The sequence below is a fragment of the Lonchura striata genome, chromosome 29 (genome assembly GCF_050655825.1).
Source record: "Lonchura striata isolate lonStrDom1 chromosome 29, ASM5065582v1, whole genome shotgun sequence".
Taxonomy (NCBI): domain Eukaryota; kingdom Metazoa; phylum Chordata; class Aves; order Passeriformes; family Estrildidae; genus Lonchura; species Lonchura striata.
The window spans coordinates 4,681,652-4,700,362 of NC_140731.1; the positions used below are offsets into that span (position 1 = coordinate 4,681,652).

Here is an 18,711-nt window from a genome sequence, read left to right on the forward strand (position 1 = left end):
GCAAAGCTGCTCCCAAATTTGGGTCCTCCAGCACCCCAGGGAACCTGCTGTGGTTTGGATCTCCCAAGGAAGTCCCTGCGGGGATAAAGGAGCACCAAAAGGACACCTCTGGAATGAGGGGCAGGGAAAGGGGTGCCCAGGTGTGCAGGAATTCCTCTTTGGAGAGGGGCAGGAGGAGTTTGGGAAGGGGAAGCTGAGCAGTGCTGAGTGTGTTCCCTTCATTCCCAAAACTGGTCCCCAAGCCCTTGGATCCCACCCCGGGAAGGTGCCCAGGCCAGTCCCTGGGAAGCAAATCCAGCCTCACCTGGCTGCCAGAACTCAGCCAGAGTGCCCAGGTGAGTCCTGCTGGGAAGGAGCTGCTGCTCCAGGTGCCTGTGGTGGGAAGCTGAGAGAAAACCAAGGACAGGATGGGTTCAGAGTGACAGAACTTTATTGTAACAGCCAAACCCCGCGAGCCAGAGCTTCCTATCCTACAGGAATGTGGGAATGGGGACCCAGAACCTGGGAATTCGGGGGGCTGAGTGGCAGTGGCTGGAGCCAGGAAGGAAAATACTGCAGGATTCTGGGTGAGGTTGGGAAGAGGCCACAGCATCCCCCACCTGTGGCCATGTGGCACTTCCAGGGCTGGCTCCGGGAGCTCTGGAGCATCGGGATTGGGATTGGCCAATGGGGGCAGCCAGATCAGCTGGGGTCAATAAATACAAAGGCAAGGGAGTTTTCCAGCTTTAGGCTGAAAAAGGGAAGATTTGGATTCGATTTTAGGAAGGAAATTCTTCTTTATGAGGGTAGTGAGGCCCTGGGATGGATTTCCCAGAGCAGCTGTGACTGCTCCTGGATCCCTGGAAGTGCCCAAGGCCAGGCTGGATGGAGCTTGGAGCAAGCTGGTACAGTGGAAAGTGTCTCTGCCCATGGCAGGGGTGGGAATGGGATGAGCTTTGAGGTCCCTCCCAACCCAAACTGGGCTCTTCCCAGTGCAGTTAAATAGGAACCAATTCCCAGATTTTAGAAACTGGAACTGCTGTGTGGAGCTTGGAGAGAGGGAGGGATTATGGGAATCAAGAGTTTTGAGGCATTTTAGCTTTGGTGAAGGAACAAGGGGCCCCTCAAAGGCAGGGAAATGCCCTGAGGTGGCCAAGGGCCCCCAGGCTGTCACCAGGTCTGTCAATCCTGGTGACAAATCCATACCTGGCATGGTTTTCCTCCCTCTCCCCCAGTGTGGAAACCTGGATGGTGCTTTCTGTGGAAGCCCTGTCAGGAATCACCCTCAGAGCAGGGAAAGGGTTTGGCAACACCAGTAAAGGGATTGATGGCAGCTGCTAAAACGCCAAGGGCTGACTGCAAATCCCCTGGGAAGGGAGTCATAGAGAGGAAGGTGCAGGGAATGGAAGAGTCCCTAAATTCCTGGGGTGGTTCCTGCTGCAACTGGGAATGGAGCTGTGAACTGGGATGGTGGAAAGACAAAGGACAGCCTGGACAGGACCCTCATCCTTCATCCCTTGGATGTGGGCTGGAGTTCAGGAGGAAGAGCTTCCCAGATGCTTTGGGTCCGTGCTCATCCCATTCTCCTACGAGCATTCCCCCGGAACCCTGGAGCTGAACTTGGGCTGGGTCCTGGTGTCTGCAGTCCCCGGCACGTCCTGGGCTCTCCCAGGGCTCCCGCCTCCGCTCGGCTCCGCGTGCCCTGAGCCCCGGGCAAACAGCCGTGAGTTCCGCAGGGTGCTGGCAGAAACTGGGAGAAGGGGAAAGGTTAAAACCCTTCCGTCCTTCCCCACTTCCTGGATCGGAGGGATCAAAGCACTTACGAGGCTTCGGCCGGGAGTGGACAGCGCTGATGACGGTGGGAATGGGCTGCTCCATGCTGGGGAGGGAAGGACACAGTGTGAGGACGGTGAGGACGTGGCTGAAGTTCTCCCAGAGGGGTGGAAAGGGCTGGAATTTGGCCTGGGGGAGTTGGGATAGTGGTAGGACCAGGATGGGCTTCAACAGCCCCTGGGCAAAGCACCTGGAGAAGGTCTGGAACCTCAGCCTGGGGAGTCTGAGGAAGACTTGGAGCAAGAAATGGGATTGAACTGCTGGGAATCACCAGGGTTTGCTCCTTCTTTGACCAAACCTTCAGTACCAGACTCAGAACTTGGGATTTGGGCAGGCTGGGCTTTGGGAGCTGTCCTTGCCCAAGGCAGGGGGTGGGACTGGGTTCCAAAGATTCCATGATTCTGTCCCCCCGGGTGTGCTGGTGCATCTCTTCCCCACCTGAGGCGGAGGAATCCTGGCTCACCTGTTCTCCTCCCCTTCCACGAGCTTCCTGTAGGTGAGGATCTCCACGTCCAGGGCCAGTTTGATGTTCATGAGCTCCTGGTACTCCCGGACCAGGTGAGCCATGTGCTCCCGGCTGCGCTGCAGGGCCTCCTCCAGCCCAGCCACCTTGGCCTTGGCGTCCCTGAGGGTCCCCTCCCCCTGCTCGCCAGCCTCGCGGATGTGCTCCTCCAGGTACAGGCACTGAAGTGTGGAAAAGGAGCTGAGGGGGCTCGGGAGAGGGAATTCCACATCTGTCCTGTTATCCCACCCAGCACACACCTGTCCCGTTATCCCACACAGGACACAGCTGTCCCATTATCCCACCCAGCACAGATATCCCACCCCAGCACACACCTGTCCCGTTATCCCTCCCAGGACACACCTGTCCTGTTATCCCACCCAGCACAGATATCCCACCCCAGGACACACCTGTCCCGTTATCCCTCCCAGGACACACCTGTCCCGTTATCCCTCCCAGGACACACCTGTCCCGTTATCCCTCCCAGCACACACCTGTCCCGTTATCCCTCCCAGGACACACCTGTCCCGTTATCCCTCCCAGCACACACCTGCCCCGTTAACCCACCCAGCACACGCCTGTCCCGTTATCCCTCCCAGCACAGATATCCCTCCCAGCACACGCCTGCCCCGTTATCCCACCCCAGCACACGCCTGTCCTGTTATCCCTCCCTGCACACGCCTGTCCTGTTATCCCTCCCTGCACACACCTGCCCCATTAACCCACCCAGCACACGCCTGTCCCGTTATCCCTCCCAGCACAGATATCCCTCCCAGCACACGCCTGCCCCGTTATCCCACCCCAGCACACACCTGTCCTGTTATCCCTCCCTGCACAGATATCCCACCCCAGCACACGCCTGTCCTGTTATCCCACCCAGCACACGCCTGTCCCGTTATCCCACCCTGCACACACCTGTCCCATTATCCCACCCCAGGACACACCTGTCCCGTTATCCCAACCAGCACACACCTGTCCTGTTATCCCTCCCTGCACACGCCTGTCCTGTTATCCCTCCCTGCACACACCTGTCCTGTTATCCCTCCCAGCACACACCTGTCCCGTTATCCCACCCAGCACACACCTGTCCTGTTATCCCTCCCTGCACAGATATCCCACCCCAGCACACGCCTGTCCCGTTATCCCACCCAGCACACACCTGTCCCGTTATCCCACCCAGCACACACCTGTCCCGTTATCCCTCCCTGCACACACCTGTCCCGTTATCCCACCCTGCACACACCTGTTCTGTTATCCCTCCCTGCACACACCTGTCCTGTTATCCCACCCTGCACACACCTGGCTCTTCTGGGACACGATGCAGGAGCGGAGTTTCTGGATGCGGATGTTCAGATCCGCGATTTCCCGCCGGCTGTCGAGGAGGTGTCCCCCAAAGGAGCCGGACTGGGAGCTGCTGTCGGTGAGCTGTGGAGAGAGGGACGGGGTGCCCTGGCATCACCTGGATTACCTGGGGAAAGATCTGGGGCTCGTTCCCATCCTCTCTGGCTGTGGCTGTGCCAGGCTCACCTGGCTCCTGGGACCAGTCACATTCCTGCTCTTTGGAGAGCTGGAAGGACATTTTCCATCTCCACTGGGAGATGTCCTGGGTTCCTCCAGTGTGGAAAGCCCGGAGTAACTAACTCTGGATTTACTGTCCAGAGCTGATCACGGATAGTGCCTTGTCCCTCCCTCCATTCCCAGGGCCAGCCCATCCCTCCCATCCTTGCTGATCCAGCTGTTTCCAGGCCCATCCCTCCTGTCCTTTCCCTGCCTCTCCCAGCACAGAGCAGGGATCTGTACCTTCCTCCGGGTGAGGGCCTCGGCCTCTTCCCAGCTCCGCAGGGCCAGAGCCTCATACTGGGCCCTGACGTCCTCCACAATCCTGCCCAGGTCCGGCCGGGAGCAGCTGTCGATTCCCAGCACCACGGAAATGTCCTTGATTTCCGTCAGTAGCTCCTCCAGTTCCTGCAGAGCCACGGGACAGCAGGAAGGAGAGCACAGAGCTGGACATTCATGGCATGACTGGGGAGGGAAGGAGCCTCAAAGCCCATCCTGTCCCACCCCTGCCGTGGGCAGGGACACCTCCCGCTGTCCCAGGCTGCTCCAACCCTGTCCAGCCTGGCTTGGACACTGCCAGGGCTGGGGCAGCCACAGCTGCTCCGGGAAATCTATTCCAGGGCCTCTCCACCCTCACAGCGAAGAGCTTCCCAGGATCTGGTCGTATCCCAGATTCCCAGCAGCCAGAGAGAGCTCCAGGTGGGCTGTGCTTGGCAGAGCAGCTTCCACGTGGAGAGAGGGACAATTCCCGAGCTTTCACTCTCTGGAGTTGGGGATCTGGTATTATTTGCTCCATAAAATCCAGACTCAGGTTAAGTTGGGGTTTGAGATCTTTGGATACAACCTGCTAAAATTCTGATAAAAGAGTGCCTTTGGACTAGTCCAGGAGCAGGGAGAATCCTGGGGTCCTTCAAGCTGGAAAAGACCTGTAGGATCACCAGATCCCAGCTGTTCCTCAGGAGTGCCAAGGCCACCCCTGACTGTATCCCCAAGTGCCACATCCACACATTCCTTGGGCACTTCCAGGAATGGGGACTTCATCCCTGCCCTGAGCAGCTATGCCAGGGCTGGACAACCCTTTCCAGGAAGGAATTTTCCCTAATATCCAACATAAACGTTCCCTGGCATTTCCTCTTGTCCAGTCGGTCGTTCTCCAGGAGCAGAGCTGGAACCAATGATCATGGACCAATATCCATTGGTATCCATGCTGAATGTGAGAGTTTTGGGGAAACAAAGGCTGCGTGGATCACTCCACAGCCTGGGGGGTGGAAAATGCCCTTTCCAAGCTCTGCTGTGGGATCCAGCGAGGCTGGGGCTGCTCTTTGTGATACCAGAGCCTGATTCAGGGCTCCTCGGGGAACCAGGAGCTTCCCTGGACACACCCAGGGCTGGCAGAGCTGCTCCACTCCTGTGTCCTGGGAATGTCAGTGTGGAGGGAGGCAGGAGCAGCCCTGGGACCACCGCAGGATATCTGCTCCGGGTAAGGCACAGCTGCAGAATTCCCCTCCCTGAGCCTGCAAGGGCCCTGGATCCAGGTTTGGATCCAGGCTTGCTCCAGAGCTGCTGCTCCCTTATCTCAGGCGCAGCTCCTGCTCTGCACCAGGAATTCCTTCTCCTCCTCCCTTTCCTTTGTTCCTGGTCAGGTCTCTTTGGAGCAGGAATTGTGTTCCTTGATTCCCTTCCCTGGCTGGGCTCACAAAGGGCTCTGTGGCTGAGGGATAACACAGACATGACCCAAAAACGCAGGATGATTGAGAGATTTTTATCCCACCGCTGTTTAATCCTTTCTTTGTTAAATTTGGAGCAGGTGAGAAAATTTGAGTTTATTTGAGACATCAGATCATTTGGTGAATGAAACCCCAGAACTCGTTCTTTATTAATGAGAATTAATAAATTGTTTTCTCCCGATCCATCCCAACAAGCACAGTTTACCTTGTTTTCCCTCCCCCTGGGAAAATGTCTGTACCTGATGCCATCAAATCCACAGAGAAGGTGAGACAGGAGAGGCTGGGGATGAGATTTTTGTATTAATTGGGGGTTAAAAACCACAGCTTTTTGTGGAACCCGTGAGAAATCCGGTGGAGATCCTGGAGCAGGGCCTGATTTTCACAAAAACTGGGCTCAAATTGCCTTGCATGAGGAATAATCTCATTTTAGAACAGATCAGGCTCCCTGGGCAGTTGTGCTGGGAGGCAGCTCCAGCCTCTCCGTGCCTCAGTTTCCCACATGGAATGTTCATATTCCTCCATCAGGCATTGTAATTGTTTGGATTGCTGGAGTTTAGATAAATCCTGAGTGTTCCCACACCGCTGATCCTGCTGGGTGACATTTTCCAGGCCTGACTCAGTGTTCTGCTGGAGCCCCTTCCCCCCTGGCTGCAATCATTCCTGACTGGGGACCCCTCGTTTTCCTGGGGAAGGAGGAGGCTGGACTGGGTTTCAGAGCATCCTGGATTTTGGGTTCTTCCTGGAGTCGGAACACTTGGCTGCCTTGGGCAGAGGTCTGGGGCAAACCCCATCTGTGGGGGCAGGAGCTGAGCCCCACCAGCCAGTTTGGGATGAGGTTGGAATTCTGAGCTGTTCTGGGGGGACCCCAGGCCCCCACAGAGGCTCTGGGGCAGAAGGAATGTTCTGGCCCCATCCCAAACTGCCCTTTGGGATCAGCACCTCAGGTCCTGAGCAATGGAATGGCTGTGACACCCTGGCCAAGCTCCCACGTGGGTGGAAATCCAGGATCTGTCCCCAAAATGCCGAGTTTCCCACAGCGTCCCAGCCCTCTCCAGCTGTGTTCCCACCTGTTCGTAGATGGTTTTCTTCAGCTCCAGCAGCTCCTGGAGCCCTTTGAGCTTCACCTCCAGCTCCGTGCGGTGCAAGGTGCTCACATCCAGATCCTGCACGGATGGAAAGGGATCCATCAGTCCATAACTGGATTTACAGTGAGTCATTCCCGCTGCTCCCCATCCCCAGGGAGTGCCCTGTGGGCTCCATCCCTGGCAGTGTCCCAGGACACGTTGGACAGGGCTTGGAGCACCCTGGACAGGGAAGGTGTCTGCCCATGGAGGGGTGGAATGGGATGAGCTTCATCCAATCCATCCTGGGATTTATTAACAGGGATGTTTGGAACTGCTCTCCAGCAAAGGTTCTCAAAGGAGAGGCTCCTTTGAGAACCTTTTCCCTTTGTTTTGTGGGACTTGTTGGTGGAAGGATCTGTTGGGCCAGGCAGGGCTGGGCCATCCCCTCCCAGCTTTTGTTCCCCACAAAAGGCTCCATTCATCAAAAACTTGGGAGCCATCCATGGAAGTGTCCAGGAATGCCTTTCCTGGGGAGTGTGCCAGGGAAAACATGGAATTAGCCAGGATGGGTACTTGTGGGGAACGTTCCCTCTCTCCAACACCCTTATCCTACTCCCAGATTGGGAGTTTTGATATAAAATCCCAATTCCAGCTGATTCCCACTGGCTCCTGCCGGAGTGGGAGCTTTGCTGGGGTTTGCCCAGGGCGTGGCCCCTCCGCAGGGAACAAAGCAAATCCTTTATCAGTTCCAGCCTTTCTCAACCCTAATGGCATCCGGAGGGAACACAGGGAGGAGGAGGCAGCTGGGGAAGGGTTTGGACCTCTTAGGCCAGGGAATTCCCAGGGTGCAGGGATGGGGATGCTCCAATCCCCAGGTGCTGCCAGGGGATTTTCAGGAGCCACTCCAGACTCACTCTCCTGTGGGACTGGGACTCATCCCCTCCCTGTCCTCCTCGAGACCTTGTTATCCCAAACCAGCTGAGCCTGGATCACCTCCAGGCCCTTCCCTGACTGTGCTCTAGCCAGCCCATCCAGTGGGAAACTTCCCTTCCCTTCCTGCTGACCTTTTTGAGCTCCATGAAGGTGAATTCCATCCCGCTGCAGAGGCGAATTTCATCTTCGTACCTGCAGAGCACCCAAAGTATGGGATCAACCCCAGGGCAACTCAGGGACACTCAAGAGTTGTCTTGAGACCCACAAAATATCCAAACTTTCTGCTTTTCCTGCTTGTCCCCGCTCCTTGAGGCATCATGGGCAGGAGTGAGAAGAAGCTGCCACATTCCAGCTGCCCTGGAACACCAGGAGCACTTTTGGGATGAAGAATGCCAGAGCAGAGAAGGGAGCTTTAATTGGGATTTCATCTGGGGGCTGGGGAGCCTCAGGTTCTTCACAGAGGGACAGGGGATGGGGGTGGGGATCGTGCTCTGCCCAAACTCCTCAACTTCACCCCAAACCTTTTCCGTTCTGCTCACGTTTCCTCGAAATTTCACTTCCAGGGTTGGAGTCTTCCCAAGGGAGAAAACTCGGCCTTGTGGAAATTCTGAGAATTCTGGACTGGTGTCATAACTCAGCCCAGGTGATTTGTGAAGGCACACAGGCAAAGGAATTAATGGAAAACTGCTCATGGAGTGGAAGGAAACCAAACCAGAATGGCGTGGAGTCCTGAGTGTCCCTGTGAAGAACGAGCCCTGCAGGTGTTTAAATCCAGGGTGGGATAGGACAGGGCCAGGGAGCAAAGCCTCAGTCCAGGGGCAAATGGATATGAGCAGGAATTGGGGAATACTCCAACCCTTGTTGGCTCCTGGGACAGGGGTGTGGTGATCCCAAATCCCAGGGACCTGACCAGGAAAGCCACAGGGTCCCTTTTGGGCCTGGCAGTGCTTGGTCAGAGCAGAACGATGGGATGGGAAAGGGCCCCCAGCAGCTGGACACGTGTGGGAGCGTTGGGAGTGATGGATCAGAGCAGGCTGAGCTCTCCGGGCGGTCCTGGCTCCCCTGCTCTTCCCTGAAACCTCAGGCTCCTCTTAGCCTAAGGGGCACATGACATTCCATAGAATCAGGGAATCATTAAGGTTGGAAAAGCCCTTGGAGAGCATCGTGCCCAACCGTTCCCCCAGCACGGCCAGGGCCACCCCTGAGCATGTCCCCAGGTGCCACAGCCACATGGCTTTGGTGGCTCCACCCATGCCCTGAGCAGCTGTGCCAGTGCCTGGACACAATTCCAGTGAGGAATTTTCCCCAATATTCAGCTAAACCTCCCCTGGCAGACCTTGAGCTCATTTCCCTTGTCCTGTTGTTCCCTGGAGCAGAGCCCGACACCCCCTGGCTGTCCCCTCCTGTCAGGAGTTGTGCAGAGCCACAAGGTCCCCCTGAGCCTCCTTTTCTCCAGGCTGAGCCCCTTCCCAGCTCCCTCAGGAGTTCTCCAGACCCTCCCCTGGTGCTCCAGCCCTTTTCCAGCTCCATTCCCATCCCTGGTCACTCCCCAGCCCCTCAGGGTCTTTCTTGGTGGAAGGGGCCCCAAAGTGACCCCATTTCCAGACTGTGAACTCAGGCCTTCAGTGCTGCTTGGACACGTCACCAAAGGGACCTAAGGGAAGCTGAGACCTTTGGGAACGAGGTGAAATGGGATCTCCCAGAGACTGAGGGCAGGAACATCAGGAATGTGGCCGTGTGCTGCTGTTGGGGTCCAGTGCATCGTCACAGTGTTCTCGGGAGCCCAGAAGGTTTTGGGGAGCCTTCCCTGCCGTGTACAAAGTGTGGAAATGGGGAGTTGTGCCTGGTGAAGGGGAGCAGATGTTGGGAAATGAGGGAAGCCGTGCTCAGGAGCTGACTTGGAAATATCCAGAGCAGCTCCCTGGAGCTGCAGCTCCCTCCCCGAGGGCACCATGAGGGCAGGGGGTGTGTGGCAGTCACAGCTTTGGGCACTCCTGGGGTTCCTCCTGAGTCCCCCTCAGTGCTGAGCTCGCCCTCTCCTTCCCTGCTTTTCCAAGGCCGGGCAGCAGCGGCTGATGGGATTTACCTGTCTGGTCTGTGCTCCACACCTGGAATGTCAGCCCAGCTGGAATGCTGTCAGCCCTGCTGCACGGGAGGGACCAAGCTTAGTGCCTGTCTGCAGCCCCTCTTCCTCCTCCTCGCACTCGGCTCGGCCCAGTGTGTCCCAGTCTGTCCCAGTCTGTCCCCAGACTGTCCCAGTGTGTCCCAGTGTGCCCCAGCCTGTCTCCAGTCTGTCCCCAGTCTATCCCAGTCTGTCCCCAGTCTATCCCAGTGTGCCCCAGTCTGTCCCCAGTCTATCCCAGTCTGTCCCCAGTCTGTCCCAGTCTGTCCCCAGTCTGTCCCCAGTCTATCCCAGTCTGCCCCCAGTCTATCCCAGTCTATCCCAGTCTATCCCAGTCCGTCCCAGTCTCCCCGCCCTGGGCGCTGGCAGGGCAGAGCTCCGCTCCGGCGGGGCAGAGCTGGCCCAGCTGGCCCAACGCGCTCCTGCCACGCTCCCAGGACTGTGACTCAGCCCGGGCTGGAGCTGGAGCATTCCACAGGCACATCCCAGCATTTATCTCCCGGGAGATAATCCCGGGGCACTGCAGGAGGGCCAATCCAGCCCTTCCTGCACTTAGCACACTTGAGACAGCGTCTGCTCGCCCCGGGCTCCTTCCATGGAGCAACATCTGGGAACCAGGTCTGAGGCAGGCTGAGCTCCCTCCTGCATGTGCCTGTCCCTCTCCTTCCCTCCCTTTGGAATTGCTGGTCCACGGCAGAATCATTTGAGGAGAAGGGGGCAGTGTCCCACTGAGTCCCATCCAGGTGGGTTTGGGAAGCAGCCCCTGACTCGGGAGGAAGGCAGGACTCCCCCAGGCACACTTCCCATCCTGGAGGACTTGGGGTGTTCCCATGCCCATGGGGGCTTCCATCCAGAATGCCACAGCCTGGCTGAGGGCACCACTCCAGTGGGAAATCCAACTGGTTCTTCTTTTTCCTCCCCCAGAATTCCCTGGGGAAAAGAAACCTCCCGGATTTGCCTGGTTTGTACAGAGATTTGCCCCAGAAATGTCCCTGGGCTGCGCTGGGGCTGGATGGGACCTGGGAATTCTCTCCCTGTGAATCAGTTTTGAGGGATAAAGCATCCCAATTGTGTCCTATCCCATTGTCCAAGTCACTGGAAAAGTCACAAGAAATCCAGTGGGGAGAACCCTTGGGCAGCACCTTCACCCCTGAGATCAGCTGGAAAGCCCCGGAGTGTCGGGAGCTGGGGATTCCTGCAGCAGTTCCCGAGTGCAGATCTGAGCACAGACCATGGCTGCCCCATCCCTGGAAGTGTCCAAGGGCTGGGGACACCCTGGGAGAGTGGCAGGGTCCTTTCCCACCCAAACCAGTCTGGGATTCTGCTTCCTCGGGGAGTGCAGGGAAGGCCAGGTGCTCCAGAGAGGGATGGCAGGGCCTGACCTTTGCATTATCCAAATAAACAGCAGGCAGGCACCTCCCATGAGGAATTCAGGACTTTTGGGCACCTGGGTGTCATTTGAAGGACTCCCAGGAAGATGATTTCAGTGTAAGGTGAAGAATCAAACTCCTGGTTCGTATTCCTGTCAAATTCCTCACATTCCTTGTCCTTGGCACTGCTGAAGCCCCTGGAATGCTGGGCTTGGGGCTCCTCACAAGACCCTGAGGGGCTGGAGTGAGTCCAGAGGTGGGAATAGAGCTGGGGAAGGGCTGGAGCACCAGGGGAGGGTCTGGAGAACTCCTGAGGGACCTGGGGGGCTCAGTCTGGAGAAGAGGAGGCTCAGGGGGACCTTGTGGCTCTGCACAACTCCCGACAGGAGGGGACAGCCAGGTGGGATTCAGGATCCACTCTCAGGGAACAAGGGAAAAAAAGCCTCAAGTTCTATCAGAGGAGGTTTAAGTCGGATATTTGGAAAAATTTCCATGGAAACGGTTGTCCAGCCCTGGCACAGGCTGCCCAGGGACTCCCCACCCCTGGAAGTGTCCAAAAACTGTGTGGATGTGGCACCTGGGGACTTGGGGTCAGCAGTGACCACAGTGGTAGGGGGTTGATGGATGGATCTGATGCTCTCCAAGGGCTTTTCCAAGCTGAATGATTCCCTGATCCCAACCTGCTGTTTTCTGATTAAGGCATTTCACTGCTAGGTCTCCGTTAGAAGGAGCTGTCAGCCCTTCCCTAATTTGCAGCCACCTTGAGCAGGGCTTATGGAGCTGGAGAATCCTTGGACAGAACTCCATGGAGGGGGCACGGATGATTTGTGCCTCACCTCAGGAGTGGGTTTGGATCCCAGCAGGGATTTCTGCTCCTCCCGAGTCCCTTGGCACCATTTTGGGTTGGACAGTCTCTGCACAGCCCAAATCCCCAGGGGAGCCTGCAGAGCTCCAGGAAGGTGCTGGGTGTCAGTGGGAGGGAAAGGAGCTCATTTGGGATTCTCCTGTGGGATGCAAATGAGCACCATAATGAGAGAGGCATTGTCTGCTCCCCTGTGACCGGGCATGGCCCAGCTGCTCTCCCTTATCTGCACATCTCCAGAGATAAGAGGAACTCCCTGGAGATAAGAGGCAGCTGCACCTCCCCCGACCTTTGGCTGCCTCCCTGTTCTTGGTCAGGACCATTTGGGGCACAATTTTGACCTTTTGGTCAAAGCAGAGTTTGGCAGAAATGCTTTGGGTGAAGCGGGAAAGGAAGAGATCCCACAGTCATGGAATAGAATATTCCTTCTTTACGAAGGAATTCCTCCCTGTGAGGGTGGGGAGGGCCTGGAATGGATTTCCCTGGATCCCTGGAAGTGTCCAAGGTTGGAAGGGCTTTGAGTGGAAGGTGTTCCTGCCCATGGCAAGGGTGGCACTGGATGATTCTAAAGGTCACTCCTAACCCATTGTGTGATGATGAATATCCTGAGCTGGAAGACACCCACAGGGATCATCAAATCAAACTCCTGGCCTTGCCCATGCAGCCAGGAGCGTTGTTTTTTGTACTGAGCAGCCTGGTCCAGAAATCATTTTGGGGACAAAGTTCCGGCTTGTGCTAATTTTGTGGAGAATAAGCATTCCCTGTTTTCATGGCTGTCACTCCAGCAATGCCATTCCCGGAGTTGTTCTCTGGCAGAGGCTCCTCTCAGACCCTGCTCTCCTTGGAACTGCATTGTTCCAGCTTTCCTTTCACCTCTCATTAAGGAAGATGTTGTGATCCTAAATTCCATACTTCTGGGCACACCAAACTAGGAATATTTTCCTGGGCATCTCAGGCTAGCTGAGCTAAATCAATCCCATGCTGTTCCCTGTGCCCCAGCTGGATCTCCCTGGATATGGATAGACATGGACAAGGGCACCTACTTGCTCCGGAAGGTGTCCATGGTGCTCAGCACCTTCGTCAGCTCCGACTCCAGGTTTTCCTGCTCGTAGTTGAGCGCCTTCATCTCCTGGTTCATTTTGCTCACATACTGCTCATAGATGGCCTTGATGTCCGAGTCAGAGTGGGAATTGTCCTGGTCCTTCAGGAAGTTCCACCTGGTTGTCAGGATCTTGTTCTGCTGCTCCAAGCTCTGGACCTATGGGAGAGGTTTCAGAGGTCTCAGTGACACTGAGGGCCACAATCAAAGCATGGCAGGGCAGGAGATTTTGGAGACCTTCAGAAGACCTGCCAGAATCAGCAGATTTCCAAGGAAGAATGAGAAATCCCTTCAAAATTAGGCCTGAGGATGGAGGGTTATGGAATCATGAATGGTTTGGGTTGGAAGGGACCTTAAAGATCACCCAGCTCCATCCCCTGGCATAGGCAGGGACACCTCCCTCTTCTAGGGGACTTTTAGGGGTTTTATACATTACCCACCAATTAATTCCTCAATAGAACATGGTGACATCAAAACAGGCACAGTGACATTGGAATAAACATAGTGACATCAAAATAACCAATGACATCAAAATAACCATGTTCACATTGGGCTAAACACAGCAACATTGGGACAGAGGAGTCACTGACAACAGGAATGGTCAGTTCTGTCCCTTTTGTGTGTGCCCATGGACTACTGGAAACACCTCCAGCATCACCAGATCCAGGTGTTGATGAACCCAAGGCTGCGGATCCACCCCAGGTCACACAGGGATGTCCAGGGTCAGGGAAGGGCAGATTTCCTACCCCGGAGAGCACAAAGAGAGGGAACCTGCTGGGCTGCCAGGAATTACAGCATGGAGAGGTTCAGGGAATGAATCAGGTTTATTGCAGAGCAGCTCAGACAAAGCTCTGGAGAACATCCCAGGTAATTACAGACTCCAGGTGAGCTCCCCGTGCTGGCTCTGAGAGGACAACGCTGCCCTTCCATCTCCCGCCTTTGAGGAACCTGCTCCTCTTTCCCAATATTCCCAATCTCACCAGTAACACTCCAAGTTTAACAGTTCTCATCTTCAAAGCTCTTGGCCAACTCCAATTAATTGGCTAATTGCTACCTCTGGGAGCAACCCCAGTCACGTTTTGGCTGGAGATGCCGGAGTTGCCTCCAAGTTTCCCGTGTTGCATTCCGGGATGACTCAGGGCTGATGCCATGCCCGGAGCACTGGGGGCAGGAGCCATCAGACCTCCAGGCTTGGCCTGGCGTCCAAAGAAGAGGCAGAATTCCAGCTGCTGACCCAGATGTGGCACCATCTTTCTCCAAATCCTTCTTTTTGGGACAGAAAGAGCAGCCAAGCAAAGCAGAACCATTCCAGTGCTTGGGAGTTCCCAGCAGAAGGGATGGGCCGGTTGGGATGTTCCAGGTCTCACTCTTAGAGACCTCATCCTTCCCTCCTGGGATGAGAAGGGATTGTGTTGGCTATTGTTCCATGTCCATCTTTAATTAATTCCTAACCTCCTTCCTAATCCTCAGCTGCTCCTTTTATCCCTCAATTCCTGTTCGCAAACCATCCACGGACTCAGCTGGTTCCATCTTGGCTTCCAACATCTGTTTGGAACTGGATAATCTTAAAGGTCCCTCCTGACCCAAACCATTCCATGATTCTGTGACTCCTGCGATGTCCCCTTCAGTGGAAATCCCCCCTTGCAGAGCCTTTCAGCAGGAGCTTTGCAGAGGGATCACCCAGATTTGGCCTCATTCCCTGGAGTTTCATGCCTGAACACACAAGTGGCCAAAGTTTGGTCCTTGCAGACCCTCCCATCTGGGATGCTTGGGATAATGCCAGGGCTTCAAAAAGGGTCTCCAGGGCTTGGCTTTTCCCTGTCTTCTTTTATATCTGTCTGGAAAATAAAAACCAGCAGATCTGTAACAGCTGGAAAACCACCAGCACCAAACTCCTGCAGCTTTGTGGTCAATTATCCCTGGAATCACCTGCTGGGGACTGAGAACACCTGAATCCCTGATTATAAAGCCAGGTTCTCTTTGACAAGGAAGTCTCATTCCCTCCCTCTGGAATGAGGGCCTGGGGCAGGTGCCTGAAGTTGCCACTTGATGCAGCTCTTGAAGCCTTCAAAGGAGCTCAGGAGCTTCAGTCAGAGACGTTGGCCAGGGGGTGTTTGTGCCCCTGAACCCCTGGCCCAGGATCCACACGGATCAGGAGGTTGCTGGGAAACCTGGAACTCTCAATTCTTCCCTCCACGGTGTCAGGGAACAGGCCTGGCTCGGGCACATGGGGTTTTGTCCCTTTCCCCTACTCCCATCCCTGCTCTGAGGGCCCAGAAAACCCCAACCTCTCTGCCTAGACAGTCCAAATTCCAGCCGCTGCTATGTGGGTGTTTCCCACACCAAGTATTCTCCAAATTCCCAATGCCACAATCTTGGAAAGGCTCACAGGAGGAGGCTGTGCCCATCCATGAGAGCCAGGTCTGGGCCCTGTTGACGCTGCCAGGTGTGACTGGTCACAACCATTCCCCTTGGAGAGATCCACTGGAGATGTTCCCACGGCCTTCTCCTTCCCAGTGTGAATCCTGGTCCTTGGAGAGTTGAAATGAATCAATCCCGGGCTGCTGGAGGCTGGCAGGGAGAGCTGCATGAAGCAATCCCAGAGATTACATCTGTTTACGGAGCAGGGCTCTGCAGGAACCTGCCTGCTCTGGGAGTTGTTTTCCTTGGAGAAACTTCTGCTTCTCCCGGCTCCGCAGAGATGAAAGCAACGCTTTCTTGGCCCCTCTCCTCAGAAGCTTGGAGGCAGTGGCTGGGGGGTCCCCCGGCCCCCTACACTGCCCAGATGGAGGTGGGGATGAGTTTCCAGGGATGAGTTTCCAGGGATGAGTTTCCAGGGATGAGTTTCCAGCTCTCTTTAGCAGCCAGAATTGGAGTTGCCGCCAAAAATGGCGTCACTGCCCGTGGCTGTTTGGCCACTCTGGGAGCCAAGACCCCCAGTCCATGGTGCCCCCTGCCCATGGTGCCCCCAGAACTTTGCCGGGGCTGCTCTGGGGTCCCCCGGGAGCTGCCCGAGGTGACAGGCACAGCCCCTGGCCGTGCCTCCCCCAGGGATGCTACCTAACCCTCGTCAGTCAGGGAGCTCAGAGGGAATAACTAATTGGGTTAACTACTAATTAGCCGGCTGTGCCAGCCTCACCGGGGGTGGCTGCAGACCCGGCGGTTCCCCAGAGCCCCTCCCCAGCCAGGTGCTGTCCCTACCTTCTCGATCAGGGTCACGAACTGGTTGTTGAGCACTTTGATGTCCTCCTTCTCCTGCTGCCGCACGGCCTGGAACTCGGTGTCGATGTCCAGGCGCACGGCGGGCGGCAGCCGCCCCGGCACGGCGAACGGCGAGTAGGGCGAGCGGCGCAGGCTGCCCGGGGAGCCGCGCCCGTCGCTGGCCACCGAGCCGTGCCCGTCGCTGGCCACCGAGCCGTGCCCGTCGCTGGCCACCGAGCCGTGCCCGTCGCTGGCCCCGCCGTCGGGGCTGCGGCGCTCCGGGCACGGGCTCCCGGCGGCCCCGCCGCGGCTCATCCTCCCCGACGCCTCCCCGGAGCACAGGGAGCCGCTGCAGAAGGCAGAGCTGGGGTTGGTCATGCCCGGGCTGGGCTCCGGGGGAGGGAGAGGCACCGGGAGAGAAAGGTGAAGGTTTGTGGCTCCGCCGCCTCCGAGAGAGGAGCAGCAGCGCAGCCGGACCGGTGCGATTCCGTCTCCTGGGCTTGTGGGCTGGTAATGAATTCCAAGCACCTGTTCTGCGATGTTCATTAAACGGAGGAGGGTGGAACCCTTGATGGAAATCCAGATCAACCTGTTGGCGCTTTTTTTTTTTTTTTTTTTAATTCTTATTCCCTCCTCTGTCTGTTCCCTCCTTTCTTCAGGAGCTTGTTTGTGTGAGGAGGACTCAGGCTCTTGCAGCAAAAACAAACCCTCCCAGGTAATTCCGGCCCCCAGCAGCTGCCTCCCTCATCCTTAAAAGGTGAGGAAAGGAATTGGAGGTGCTAGGCTTGGGAAGGACTGCTCCAGGCACAGCTCTGCACAAGGACTTGGCACACGGAGCCAGCATCAGCCACTGGCTGCTTTCCAGCCCAAATTTTCAGGAAGGAACAGTAATTTTTTTTTTTTTTTTTTTAATACAGGAGGGTTTAAAACCATAAAGAGTCTGAATTGACTAAAGAAGGAGTTGGGAAATGCATCCCAAGCTTGGTATGGCTGGAGCTGCTCCTACTGTGTCACCACATGGACACAGCATGGATGGGTCTGGTGCTCGGGTGCTTTAGAGGATAGGTCTGGTTTTAGCAATGTTAGGTCTAGTTTATGGATAATGGGTCTGGGTTCAGGCAGGATAAATCTGTTTTTAGAAATGGTGGGTCTGACTTTTGGGAAGATAGATCTGGTTTAGGGAGCATAAACCTGGTTTTGACTCCCCTGGGAGTGGGATCCAAGAGTGCTGAGGTTATTCATTCATCTGCTCTGGCAGCACCAGAGACCCTCAAAACCTTTGCACCCGAGGTGGATCTCAGGTGCCCAAGTCCATCTTTGACAGCCCCATTCCCATTCCCCAAAAGCCCTATGAAAGCTGGAGATACAAAACCCCTCTGAAATTCAATGAATTCTGGTGTCCCACCCTTAAATCCCTGTTTGGTACAAACTCACCCTGGATGTGGTTTCTGCTTTGGCTCCGTTTCTCCTGCGAAGCTTGGGAAAGAAGAACTCCCATCTGTGCCTTGCTTTGTGGCATCCTTGGGAAGGGGGATGGTCTTCTCTGGCCATCCCAATTTCCATTTTGTGGGAAAGCTGCTGCTTTGCTGCTCTGGTTCTGCTCCACACTGAGTTTCCCTTCCAAGGGAGGTGAGGGAAGGTGAGGTTGGATCTGTGCTCTGGCAAGAAATGTCTGCTGAGGAGCAGCTGTAGTTTGGGAAGGCCTTCCCAGGGAAGGGGACCTGTTCCAGTGGGTTTGACCTTTCCTTCAGGTGGAATTGCAATATATTGCCAGGAACGGGGGGTTTTCCCCTGTCCACCTTCCCAAAACATCCTTTCCAGGAAAAATGCATTTGAACACCAGGTCACTCACTCAGTGGGTCCTTGGCAGGACTTCTCACGGCAATCCCGATGGTTTATTTTAATGATTAAGCCCAAATTCCTGTCTGGGAGCAGCCATAGCTCGTGGCTCCTGCTCTGTGGGTGACATTTTCCTTTCCTGGTGGGCTTCTCTGATGGCTCTGCAGGCCAGGATGGGATCCCAGTGGGCACCAGATCAGGGGTTACCCTTGGCCTTGGGGCACGCTGAGGGTACTCGGGACAGCCCTGGGAAAGCTCAGTCCCTCTGAGGGAAGCAGGTGCAGGTGGAATGAGGGCACTGCGGTGCAGTAGAGGCTGGGAGCAGTGCCTGCTCTGATCCTGGTGGGCTCTTCCATGATCCCAGGTCATCCCACCTGTCTGAGCAATCCCTGCTCCTTTCTTCTCCAAGGATCAGTTCTTTCTCTCATCCTTTTTCTTCCATGAAATGAAGTTTCCAAACCTAGGTCTAGCCCATGGGAACAACGAGTTTGGCTTAAAGAGCATCTCCCAGTGCACAGTGAGCCAGGAAGCCTCTCCAGGTGATGGGATCCAAATGGATTTTGAAGCCTTTTGATTCCCAGTTCCTGCACAGCATTGTGTCTTGTGTCCCACATCTTCCCCAT

The 18,711-nt window shown here is 55.9% G+C and overlaps 1 protein-coding gene across 2 annotated transcripts; it reads right to left on the reverse strand.

The window, feature by feature from the left end:
* Positions 1-419: 419 nt before the first annotated feature.
* LOC110477818 (keratin, type II cytoskeletal 80) lies at positions 420-16,900 on the reverse strand. Of its 2 annotated transcripts, none has more exons than XM_085562940.1 (9): positions 16,250-16,900; positions 12,993-13,207; positions 7,727-7,787; positions 6,666-6,761; positions 4,115-4,279; positions 3,614-3,782; positions 2,276-2,496; positions 1,803-1,858; positions 420-1,729 (listed from the first exon to the last, which is right to left on the reverse strand). In XM_085562940.1, the coding sequence occupies exons 1-9, from the start codon at positions 16,793-16,795 to the stop codon at positions 1,483-1,485; spliced, it is 1,776 nt and encodes a 591-aa protein (XP_085419066.1). In that variant the 5' UTR covers positions 16,796-16,900; the 3' UTR covers positions 420-1,482. The 2 variants fall into 2 exon arrangements, with proteins under 2 accessions (XP_085419066.1, XP_085419067.1); XM_085562941.1 differs by having other exon boundaries at positions 3,614-3,739; positions 16,250-16,810.
* Positions 16,901-18,711: the final 1,811 nt, after the last annotated feature.

What these genes read in the sequence shown, in the direction of transcription:
- LOC110477818 (XM_085562940.1), bottom strand. Translation starts at nt 16,795, where the DNA reads ATGAACATCGCAGAACAGGTGCTTGGAATTCATTACCAGCCCACAAGC. An exon ending in ATGGACACCTTCCGGAGCAA is followed by an intron (nt 7,788 to 12,992) that starts GTAGGTGCCCTT and finishes GGTGCTCTGCAG; the next exon opens with GTACGAAGATGAAATTCGCC. An exon ending in AGAAAACCATCTACGAACAG is followed by an intron (nt 4,280 to 6,665) that starts GTGGGAACACAG and finishes GTGGCTCTGCAG; the next exon opens with GAACTGGAGGAGCTACTGAC.